Source organism: Thrips palmi, unplaced genomic scaffold, assembly GCF_012932325.1.
Source record: "Thrips palmi isolate BJ-2018 unplaced genomic scaffold, TpBJ-2018v1 HiC_scaffold_12, whole genome shotgun sequence".
In the NCBI taxonomy this organism is placed as follows: Eukaryota; Metazoa; Arthropoda; class Insecta; order Thysanoptera; family Thripidae; genus Thrips; species Thrips palmi.
In genome coordinates, this window is record NW_023144623.1 from 2,732,498 (window position 1) to 2,743,956 (window position 11,459).

At 43.4% G+C, this 11,459-nt stretch overlaps 1 protein-coding gene across 2 annotated transcripts; it reads left to right on the forward strand.

Moving 5' to 3' along the window:
- Window positions 1-639: 639 nt before the first annotated feature.
- LOC117640074 lies at window positions 640-10,547 on the forward strand. Of its 2 annotated transcripts, none has more exons than XM_034376300.1 (4): window positions 640-767; window positions 3,716-3,877; window positions 4,229-4,396; window positions 10,250-10,547. In XM_034376300.1, exons 1-4 carry the CDS (start codon window positions 654-656, stop codon window positions 10,409-10,411), a joined length of 606 nt encoding a protein of 201 aa, XP_034232191.1. In that variant the 5' UTR covers window positions 640-653; the 3' UTR covers window positions 10,412-10,547. The 2 variants fall into 2 exon arrangements, with proteins under 2 accessions (XP_034232191.1, XP_034232192.1); XM_034376301.1 differs by having other exon boundaries at window positions 10,334-10,547.
- The last annotated feature ends 912 nt before the right edge of the window (window positions 10,548-11,459 follow it).

Genomic DNA, 11,459 nt, shown 5'->3' on the forward strand with positions numbered 1-11,459 from the left:
CAGCGAAGAACTGCCAGAGTGCACTTTTGTTTAACGAGTGTGATGTCATAACAGGATGTGAATTTGGTCGCGTATCTTCACATATGGTATCACATTCGTTTGAATGCTGATGCACGTTCAAAAGAATGTAACACTCTAGGAAGCAGGTCGCTTTTCGTTGAGACCAATGATCCAGGAAACGGAAGAAGGAAATCATTCGACTTATCTCCATATTTATTTTTTATTTTACAATTGTGCCTTAGAATGGTTTGCATCATTGCACACCAAATTATTTGACTCAATTCCTAGCAGTTAAGGAGAAAATCCACTTCGAAGAAAGATGTAACTTACCTAGACCTCTTACTCTCAATTTTGCGAAAAATGGAAACAACTCAACCAAAGTCAGCATGACTCCGTTGAAGATATTGTTGACAGGAGGTAACTTAACTTGTGTTTTTATGCATCGATCAAAAAGAGTCAAGTTAACCTAATTTTAAAAACTTAAACAAAAAAAGGAGCTAAGTCAAAAAAAAATCACCAGAGGCACTAACACTCTATAGTTCCCACTTGACCAGGTCCTTTTTTTACTACGTTTCATTTTTAACCAAAGTCACCCGATGCACTTTTTGCCGTAGTATTCTCCGCTCATTTCAGATTCCCACATTGTCTGTTGGATGAACGTGTCTGCCGTCATGTGGTCGCCGCTTGTTTCCATCGCAGTCTGGGTGACGTTGCTTCCACTGCTGGCCTTTCACTTCGTTCTCAGCAAACGAATAAACTCTTTTGCTGTAAGTCACGTATTCGCCAGTGCAGTATAATATACTGAAAAAAATACGATTTCAAGAAATCCTAGGGGTCACGAGGTCAGTTTGGTTATTTTGTGAGTGAGGAGAGGGTGGTTACCAAGGGCAGTGTCGCCACTGCCATTTGGTAGCCACCCTCCTCTCCCTGCCACACAACAATAGAGAATTCTAGTCATCGCCGATCGAAGAACAAAAATCTCATTCAACGAACGTTAATGAAAGCAGATGATACTCGTTTGGTTTTCTTCTAGGTAGTTGTTCGGGATTAATTGTGTAAGAAATAAAATAGACAGCCCAATAAATAGACCTAAGCGAGCTGGGAGCTGGCCAGTGGTGCGAGCCGAGCTGTGGTTTGCGCTTGCATCCGCTTGCACCCTGCACCGATGCGCCGCACCCCGAGCTATGCCGAGCCTTGAGGCATTGTTGCTGTTCTGTGCGCTGTACCCGGGGAGGGACTGTGCGAGAGGAGGCAGGGCATTGTTGGCCGGTGCCGCTCGCGCTGTACCTGGGAGGGATTGTCGATGTTCCGCGCAGACTGCCTGCCATGCGACACTCACGATCCCGCCCGGCAGCTACCACCCTAATATTATTGTTAGGATACCGCTTGATTTCTGGATTTGGGAGTAAAAGCACGCTGACACCTTTATGTGTCTAATAGTTTTAGATATGTTTCAAGTGTAGTAAAGGTATCATCTGCTAAAAAGAAGAACAAAACCGGAAGCCGGGATGAAACGGAGTAGGTACCAAGCCCGGTTCCAACGAGAAACGTCGACAGACATTTTTATGTCCTGTGTCAAAAAGTGTTTGAAACAAACGAAAGTGCTTTTAAAGGAGATACGCAACAGAAAACTCAGAAACTAGTCCACTCTTAAAAGTCTGAGAGGTTATGTTGCCGGGGCCAGTTCCGGCTTTGTTCTTCTTCTTGTTCTTCGATCGGCGACGACTAGAATACTCTATTGTTCTTTCTTCTCTGTCCTACAAAATAACCAAATGGTCGGTGTTCCGCCCCTCAAAATTAAACCTCAATAGATAAAAGAAATCAAAAAGCTGAAAAAAACAACAACCCTTGCAAAATGGAAAATATATGGGCACTATATGGACAAAATATATGGCCCAACATGTATTGACGACATATGTGGAAAAGATAATTTAGCAAGATACTTTTCTGATTTAAAAAATATGTGGCAAATATATAAATTTCATATATTGCTCCATATGTAGGCAATATATAGTGTGAATACACCATGGAGTCTGACGACTCGGAGACTTCCTTTACTATTATCAAAGAATGTAACCTCGCCATGCGAGGACATCCAATCTTGATCGTACCGTGGTCGCCTAGAAGAACTTTTCGCGCTACACCCAAAAAAGACGTTTAAAATTTCCTAACTGTTCCAGTTAACTTGTTAAACAGGATTTCTCAAAATTTCTTGGAGACTTAAACGCATAGAAAAGTACCTTGCCCCTGCTCAATATATGGCGTCAATATATTTTACAACATAAAATTATGTTGAGAAATATAGCCGCCTTTCAACATCGAGTGCCAAGATTTTAAGAAAAGTTACTTGAAAAGTCTGCCCTCCTCACCCTGCCCCATCCCACGACGGGCACCGTGTCAGATATTGAAACATACATTTCGCGAAGATAATATTATATGGGGGAATATATGCATCATATATTAACGGGCACCAAGATATACCCCAGATATAAACCACGTATTGCGCAAGATAATTCGCAATATATTGAGCAAGATACAATTATATTGACAATGCATGAAACATATATGGAGTCATATATTGACACATATTTTCCATATATTTTCCTTTTTGCAAGGGAAGGAGCAGAGAACATCAAAACAGTAATACCAATTTAAATTGATATTAAAGAAGTCAGACTCGTTCTTTACCATGGCTCACATAAATCTCCTTCAGGTGTATTGGTTGAGGTATAAAATGATAACGAATAGTCATATTGATTGAAAGTTAAATGGAAAGTTAAATGGTTTTTAAAACGGGCCAAAAAGGAAATTAGAACAAGGGGGAATTAAAAAAGTTCAAACTGCGCATGCACCACATTGCAATTGGTCAATAAAACCCTGGTTCTAGAGACGCCTATTCAAAACAACCCACAGGTCTTCCCTTGAACAACAAAACAGGGGTTGTTTTGATGCCGGTCTTCAGGTTTTCGCCTTTTTTCAGAACCACAGACGCCGAGCATATTGCAGGCACCCTATAATTTCTTCTAAAGCAATATTGTCTTCCCAAGCACAGCCCAGTACACACTCCCACACAACAACTACGTAGTTTTATAGTGCATAGCTTTTGCTCTAAATTAAGCACGCGCGTCAAACTCACGAGTTCATGCGTAACAGCCTACTCTCCTGCTTAGTTCCGCACAAATTCGTGCATTTTAAAACGCATGCACAATTTTGTGCAAAGCTTTTCATGCACACAGAACATAAATTCCATAGTAATTTAGTGTTATATAATTTAGTGCTAAAATCCTGTGTCCATTTCAATTGATAAAAATGGCAACACCGTACAATGCGATAAGCACGGGAATAAGTTTTTTTCTTTCATGGTCCACAGTTTATTTATTTTAAAATTTTGAATTTTTTGTACATTTTTCAATATTTTTGCGTCATGAACAAAAGACTTTACAAAAGAATGTATTTCATTACACAGGCTCCATTTCTGAGTACCTATGCAATTGACAGCAGGATGCGCTGGCCCTATTCTACAAGATGGAGGTTTCCGATAGTTACAAACATGTTTTTCTCTTTTTTCGTGGTCCGTTAATTACTTTTGCAATTTTAATTTTTTTTGTACATTTTTTGATGTTGTAAACGGAAAACATTGCCTCATACCAAATAATTCTTTCCTGTTTTTGTCGTTTTGTTTACGCTGGCATGGACATCCATTTCACTTTTTCAGGGACCATACATTGCTTTTGCCCACTCATGGGAATCCTGTCCATCTGACAAGACGCTGGAACTACTTTTCCGTCCGAGCCATTTCAGCCGAAGTCGGCCATATGACCTGCAAACAATTTCGGGAAACATTTCGTTTAAGGGAGAAATTACCGATAATATTTTGGTAAGATGAGAGACAGTTCGTACACTGCAAGAAAAAGCCACTACAAAAATACCCTAATTTCTGGATTTTTTAACGAGGATTTATTGCACTATTTCAAAGTACAGCAATTGTACAATGTAATGGAACCGGTGTGACGAGTGCTGGGCAGTCCAGGCCTCGATGTGGTTCGAACAATTTTCTTTGTACTTTATATAATCCCTTTTGTACTTTTATTGTACAGTTTTTGTTGTACTTTCGTTGTACCATTCACACTTTTCCTTGCCGTGTGATCTACTCAACATATGGGGTCATGTGTTTTTTTTTTGTCGATGTAACTTGAACCTATTTGGCGCTAACTGTTGTGCTTTACAGACAGATGCTGATCTTGCTATATGGTCGAACAACCAATGGAAAGAAAATGCTTTCATCTTTCGTATCCCAAGGAGCGGGTGCTCTGTAGTCCGCGACGATATACCTGACTTTTTCCGCATTCTAACAAAATATAATGGAGCCAGGAGGGACCCATGTGTCGTACCAGCGGTATGTGTTCCCCGCCCTCTTGTAAGAACCCAGAGGGAATTGTTCGTGTTCACTCGTGTTCACTTCATGTCGTAAAAGGCTAAGTCAGCTTCAATTTTTTGCCATGGTTCTCTGTTATCAAAACACAACATTTTCCATAGCCTTTTATCAATACTCTCCATAGAACGCACCAATTGATGCGCAACATCGCTCACTTTCCCGCTAGTTGTGCACGAATTCGTGCATTTCATAACGCACGCACAGTTTTGTGCGAAGCTTTCGGACAGTTGCCAAAATTGTGGGTCCTTTTGGCTCCCAAGTAATGATAAAGAAAAATATCTCGTTTCACTGGTAGCGAACGAATGTGACGTCATATTCGTTGCAGTGTGAATTTCGTCACTTTCGTTTGAATATGACTCAATATTCGTTTGAACGTGACTCGGCCGTTCAAGTAGGGTTTCACATTCGTTTGAAAGTAGACCGACAATCAAACGAATGTGACATCATATTTCAACGAAAGTGACAAAATTAAGGGGAGGTTCTGGTGAAAATCTTGCTAGTTTCCAAATAGATCCCACTGTCTCAATTTGTTCGGAACATAAAATCCTTCTTCGAGGAGACTAAAATTAGACTTTTGAAGGCACATGCCAGGCTCTGAACACAGCCGAAGAGTCTTTTTGAGCCTGTTTTGGCTGTATCTTAAAAAATCTTCTTGCGCATACTATTTTTGGCCCGCCCTTCTATTCAAAAAATAGGGGGAGGGCCTATGCATTTGCCTTTGTGTCTGTGTGTTGTTGTTGTTGTTGTTGTTGTTGTTGTTGGCGTCTGTGTACAAGGAAGGAGTTGAGCTAGAGTAACCAGATTTTGAGGGTACTTCAGGAGTACCGTCCAAACAAATAATCCGGTGGTGCAAATCCCGTCCGGGTCGCACAAGGGCTGCTGCAGGTGCATCATGGTTTACATGAGCGGGAGGGGGATTTCCGCCATTATTGGTGCTAGCAGGGCACATAGGGGTATCTTTGGAATCGGGGCGACGAGACAAGATGAATGGACCTGGTCCCGACCCCATCGGCCGCTTTTACAAGTTGGCCAGATCAGGATCTTCAAAAAAGGGGGTCGACCGACTAAAAAAAATTATTGCAGATTTCGATTGGTCTCAGCAAGACCTTTTCAACGAGGGGTCGGAAAGGGGGTCCAGGAGCCCGACTTCGTCTATTAGTCACATCAGGATCTTGAAAAAAGGGGGTCGACCGACTGAATATTTTTACTTAAGTTTTGGATAGGTCTTGGCAAGACCTCTTCAAGGAGGGGTCGGAAGGGGGGTCCAGGAGCCCGCCTTCATGAGTTATGGGAAAAAGTGCGACGGACTCGTTTTGCGCTCCTGCTGTGCCTCTATTGCAAGGAGTTGCAGTAGCATGGCAAATATGGGTATTTTCGGAATGAGGGCGAAGAGACAAATGAAATGGGCATATTCTAAGGACAGTTGGAGTAAAAAGTGTAAGGACTAAAGGGCGGGCCTAAGTCACGATGGTACATCGATAACTTTGCTTTACCCGCTCACGGCGTGTGTGATGCGAGCGGGCCGAAGGCCCGGGCCTTCGACTGGCCAAGCTGGGTCTGATGCGAGGGCCGAAGGCCCGAGAAAAGGCCGCCGGCAGGCCAAGCTGGGCCGGCCCCCTGTCGAACCGAGTTGCCGGCGCAGCGAAGCGGAGCTGGCAACTCGGTTCGACGGAAGGGCGGGCCCTAGCTTGTTGGCTGAGCGATAGCGAAGCCCGTTACTCCAGTGCGGTTGAAAAGTTTTGTCTGTGTGTCTGTCTGTCTGTCTGTCTGTGTGTGTACACTACTCCTCCTGAACGGCTCGGCCGATCTGGCTGAGATTTTGCAGGCTTATTGGGTATGTTCTTGGCTCGGCATACGCGAAATTTCACCATCCTAGCTCAGCTGGTTCAGATTTTATAGCCGAAAACCACCTAAAAAACGGCGAAAAATCGAGTTTTCTGCAGGCAGATCACTTATGCCTGGAAGAAGGGGGGTCTGGGGGGCCCGGGGCCCCCCAGCCCCGACAAGTTACAAAGTTGTGTTATCTGTAGATGAAGCAACTCTATCTGGAATGAAGGTGGGCCTGGGGGGTAGAGCCCCCCAGCATGCAAGAAGTAAGAAGTAACGGACGGTGGACAAGCCAATACCTGCCGAAGGCAGGCTAGCGCCGCAGGCCAAGGTAGGTACGCCAGGCGCGGATTGGCGGAACAGGCCGCGAGACATCGCGAAGCCTGTTACGACAAGACGCGGTCTGGCGTAAACCTACTTTGTGTCGTAAATGGTTGACCTTGACATTTTTCACTTCTTCAATTCATTTTGAAAAGATGCCGGCATACATAGCTCAAAATGTCCATTACATTATTAATTATGAGCTTTTTAAGCTGAAAAGTCCCTAAAATTGGTCTATTTTGTACATTTTTGGTCAATTATAGTGAAATGCTTGGTTAGAAAGCTTGCGAATAAAAATGCAATTAACGCTTTGAGTTCTGTATGCCGGCATCTTTTCAAAATAAATCGAAGAAGTGAAAAATGTCAAGGCCAACCTTTTACGACAAAATAGTATGCGCAACAAGATTTTTAAAGTTACAGCCTAAATAGGAGAAAGGGGCTCTGCGACTGGGTTCAGCGCAAAGAATGTGCCTCCCCATTGAAAAATTTTAATAATTACTTGGTAAGACATCAAATTTTTAACAAATTTTCACAGTGGGGCCTATTTAGGAGAAAAAAGCATTTTCACCAGAACCTCCCCTTAAGGTGAGGTGTGGGTGAAAATTTGCACCAAAATTGATTAAAATGATAAATTCAATCCACTTGTTATTTTGATGTAAAATATTCTTCTACTACCAACAGAATGTCCTAAAGGTCTTTGTTATGAACCCCTAAGTGAGTGGTTCATCTAACATGGACTGATGTATGCATGCGCCTTTTCTGGTCACCCAACTCTTACGACAAGTGTCGAAGAAATTTTTTTTCTACTCCGTCAAGTAGCCACGCATACAGTTTTGTTTTATACTGACCATACTTCTTGGAGTAGTTCTTTGTGGTCCATGTGACAATGTAACAGAGAGATATTTCAAATATCTATCCACTTTCTTAAATCGTTTACCTTAAAGTGGTAAAAAATGGAGAAAAAACTTAGTTTTTCAAATTAAAAAATTGTGAAGTTTGCTCAGTTAAAACCAAAAAATAAAATTCAAATATCTCTCTGTTACATTGAAGTATAGGGGTTTAGGTAACTCCAAAACAAATTTCAGACCATTCCGTCAAAAAACTTTGCGTGGCTGATTTTTCTACTAAACGCTTAATTTCAATGAAAAAAGCCTACTGTGGCTAAATGGGTGGGTAGATTTGGATGAAATTTGGTGTGTAATAGTTTCCTACCTAGTACTTAAACGCCCTAAAGTTTCAATCACCACAGCCTAGTGGTATAGAAGTTTCCATTTTCACCCACACCTCTCCTTAAATTCTTTCAACTATTACTCCTGGTCTGGTCATTCTATACGCGTTTCCGAAGTTGGCCGGGATTTTCTCTCACTTTGATTTCTCCCCTACACTTTGATATGGGAAGATTCCCATCAACAAGGGAAGTTTCCGAAAATGCGCAGGCATGGGATAACTTAAGTTACATCGTTTACGAAAATACAAGGTAGGTTTACGCCAGACCGCGTCTTGTCGTAACAGGCTTCGCGATGTCTCGCGGCCTGTTCCTCCAATCCGCGCCTGGCGTACCTACCTTGGCCTGCGGCGCTAGGCTGCCTTCGGCAGACAATGCTTGTCCATCAGTTACTTCTAAACTGTTGCATACTGGGGGGCTCCGTCCCCCAGACCCCCCTTCATTCTAGGTAGAGGTGCTTCATCTACAAATTACACGATCTTGACCCTTGTAACTTTTCAACTTGTTGAGGCTGGGGGGTCCGCCCCCCAGACCCCCCTTTCATCCAGACAGGAGACGTCTACCGACAGAAAACTCGATTTTTCGCCGTTTTTAGGTGTTTTTCGGCTATAAAAACTGAACCAGTTGAGCTAGGATGGTGAAATTTCGCGTGTGCTGAGCCAGGAACATACCTAATAAGCCTGCAAAATCTCAGCCAGATCGGCCGAGCCGTTCAGAAGGAGTAGTGTACACACACACGCAGACAGACAGACAGACACACAGACAGACAAAACTTTTCAACCGCACTGGAGTAACAGGCTTCGCTGTCGCTCAGCCAAAAACCTACCCCTTCCCGGTAGCGAATCGAACTAGCGTCAAGCTCAAAGTTTCGGGGTACGAAAGACGCAGAATGGCCCGATAGCCCGAAATCGTTAGTCAGTCACTGATGGCACGAGATGTTATCGATCTGGCCCGATGACGCTTTTTTCAACTTCGGAGGGAGGTAATGCCAGAACCAGTCTTCCAATCGAGAAACGGCACCTACCACTTGAAAGAGGAAGTCATTCTGCGTCTTTTGAGCCATGACCCAATTCCCCACCAAACCTTTGGCGCTGAGGAGTGTTCGAAAATTAACAAATGCATACAAGGTAGGTTTACGCCAGACCGCGTCTTGTCGTAACAGGCTTCGCGATGTCTCGCGGCCTGTTCCTCCAATCCGCGCCTGGCGTACCTACCTTGGCCTGCGGCGCTAGCCTGCCTTCGGCAGGCATTGGCTTGTCCATCGTCGGTTACTTCTTACGTGTTGCATGCTGGGGGGCTCGCCCCCCAGACCCCCCTTAATTCTAGATACAGTTGCGTCATCTACAGATAACACGATCTTGACCCTTGTCACTTTTTAACTTATCGAAGCTGGGGAGCTCCGCCCCCCAGACCCCCCTTTCTTCAAGACAGAGGTGATCTACCTGCAAAAAAACTCGATTTTTCGCCGTTTTTTAGGTGTTTTTCGGCTATAAAAACTGAACCAGTTGAGCTAGGATAGTGAAATTTCGCGTGTGCCGAGCCAAGAACATACCTAATAAGCCTGCAAAGTCTCAGCCAGATCGGCCGAGCCGTTCAGGAGGAGTAGTGTACACACACAGACACACAGACAGACAGACAAAACTTTTCAACCGCACTGGAGTAACGGGCTTCGCTATCGCTCAGCCAAAAATTGCCAAATTCCGTGACACGGTGAACATTTTTCCCTCCACCAAGGCAAGAAGTTTGCGGCAACGCACAGCATTCGCGGCTGTAGAGTTCAAAGTCAGTATCTTAAAGAATAGAACGCGGGTTACAACTTCGCTCTCGGGCTTATACTTTCGACGAAATCGGCGCCTGAACAGGAATGTTTTGGGAAAAAGACAGCACAGAAGTTACATTTTGGCCGGTTTTCGCACTGAGAAAACCTTACAAAATATTTTGGGCCTTACAAAGAAAAGTAGAACTACTTACAAACTTTTGTAACAAAATTTTGAGCACACATAAGCTTACAAAGAAAATACTTCGTAATTTACGAACTATTTCTTCGTATAACAAAGTATATTAGTTTGTTATATGTATGCTCAAAATACTTGGTAAGATTTTAAGAGTGTGCGTTTTTAAAATTGGAAACGCGTGACTTGAGTTCTCGATTAGTGTGTGGGATACGGGAGATTAAGCTGTGTGCAAGGAATCAAACCGCAAGTCGTTACGTCGATAAAGGGAAAAATGGCTCAAAGGCACACAGAGACCCACAATTTTGGTAATCTCACTTCTGCACGAAAAATTACTCAGTAATTGTGTGTGAGCTGAAGCTGAAACTTTGCGGAACAAGTTATACTCACAATTCAAGACTTGGTGCTCAAGAAAAGTTAAATAGCCGTTATTTTCACTTAAGAGTGGTCTTGAGCATAGTTGGACTACTACTCCCCTTTCGTTTCCAGGCACACAGCGTTTTAAAGAATGAACCGGTGAATTGGACATTTCCTCACTTCCCAATCATGCCATACGGGCGTTACCGATTTCAGTTTCGAGCGCGGAAAACTCGTGAAGGCCCCGCTATTCTGTGCGTGTCGGTCGACTGTGAGGTCATCCCGAAGCCATGATGGTCAGGATCCCGGTCACCATCTTACGCCGCCATGAGATGAAGAAAACCAACACTGGGCAAACCAGCCCTCTAAACTAGCCAAAAGCCTAAATTATCAAAATTGTTTGTCGGCCGAGTAACGTAAGGGGCAATCATGAATAAAGTACGATGTATGTTATGTGGTTTTGATGACATTTCCCCTTTCGAAAAGGGGGATTTTGGATCCTAATGCGGTATACAGTTCCTACCAACTAGCCTCATTGTTTGTTCGGTAAGAGACGTGTTATGACAGGACGGTTATACATGGAATCCCAGGCAATTTTTTGTGTCATCTTTAGTTAAGTCTGTGAATTGAAATACAGAGGACATCGCGTAGAATCCAACACGCTTAAGAAGACTTGATTGTACCAGCTTCTGAAGGTATTTTAAACCGTTTTCCTTAAGTCTTAAGCAATCTCGACCTTCAAGCATCTTTACTGTTAGTAGAAAAACTAATTTTATCATCCGTTGTCAAGTCAATAGATCAATAGGTCATTTCAGCGAGGTCATTCCAAAGCCGTGATGGTGAGGATCCCCTTCACCATCGCGCCGTCAAAACTTGTAAAGCAGCCAGCAGCCAACCTTCCCCTCAGATACAGCGAAAGGCCTTTATTCTCTCAAGATTACTTCCCGGTCTGGTGACGTGAGTGACAGGACAGTCATGGGTAAAGTACGATGAATTTTAGGTGATTTCGATGATCCCCATGCTGTAGGGTTCTAAACCTCGATATGGACACTCACAAGGTAAGGTGGAAATCCGTGAAGTGTGTACATTTAAACGCTTCAAATACTTCATAAGGTCTTAAGCGTGGGCTTATAAGCCGAAATCGTCAAAATTTTACCTGTTTTTAGTCGTTTTGGTCTGTTTTTAAGCTGAATATCTCTAATATAGAGGTTTTATAAGCGTACTACACGTAAATAGCCGTGTCACTGGTTTTCAGAATGCTTCCTCGGATAAAAGAATCCACGTCACCGTGAACTAATCCCTCTGCAAGCTGCCCCAATCGCGTGGTCGTTGCCTCAGCCAA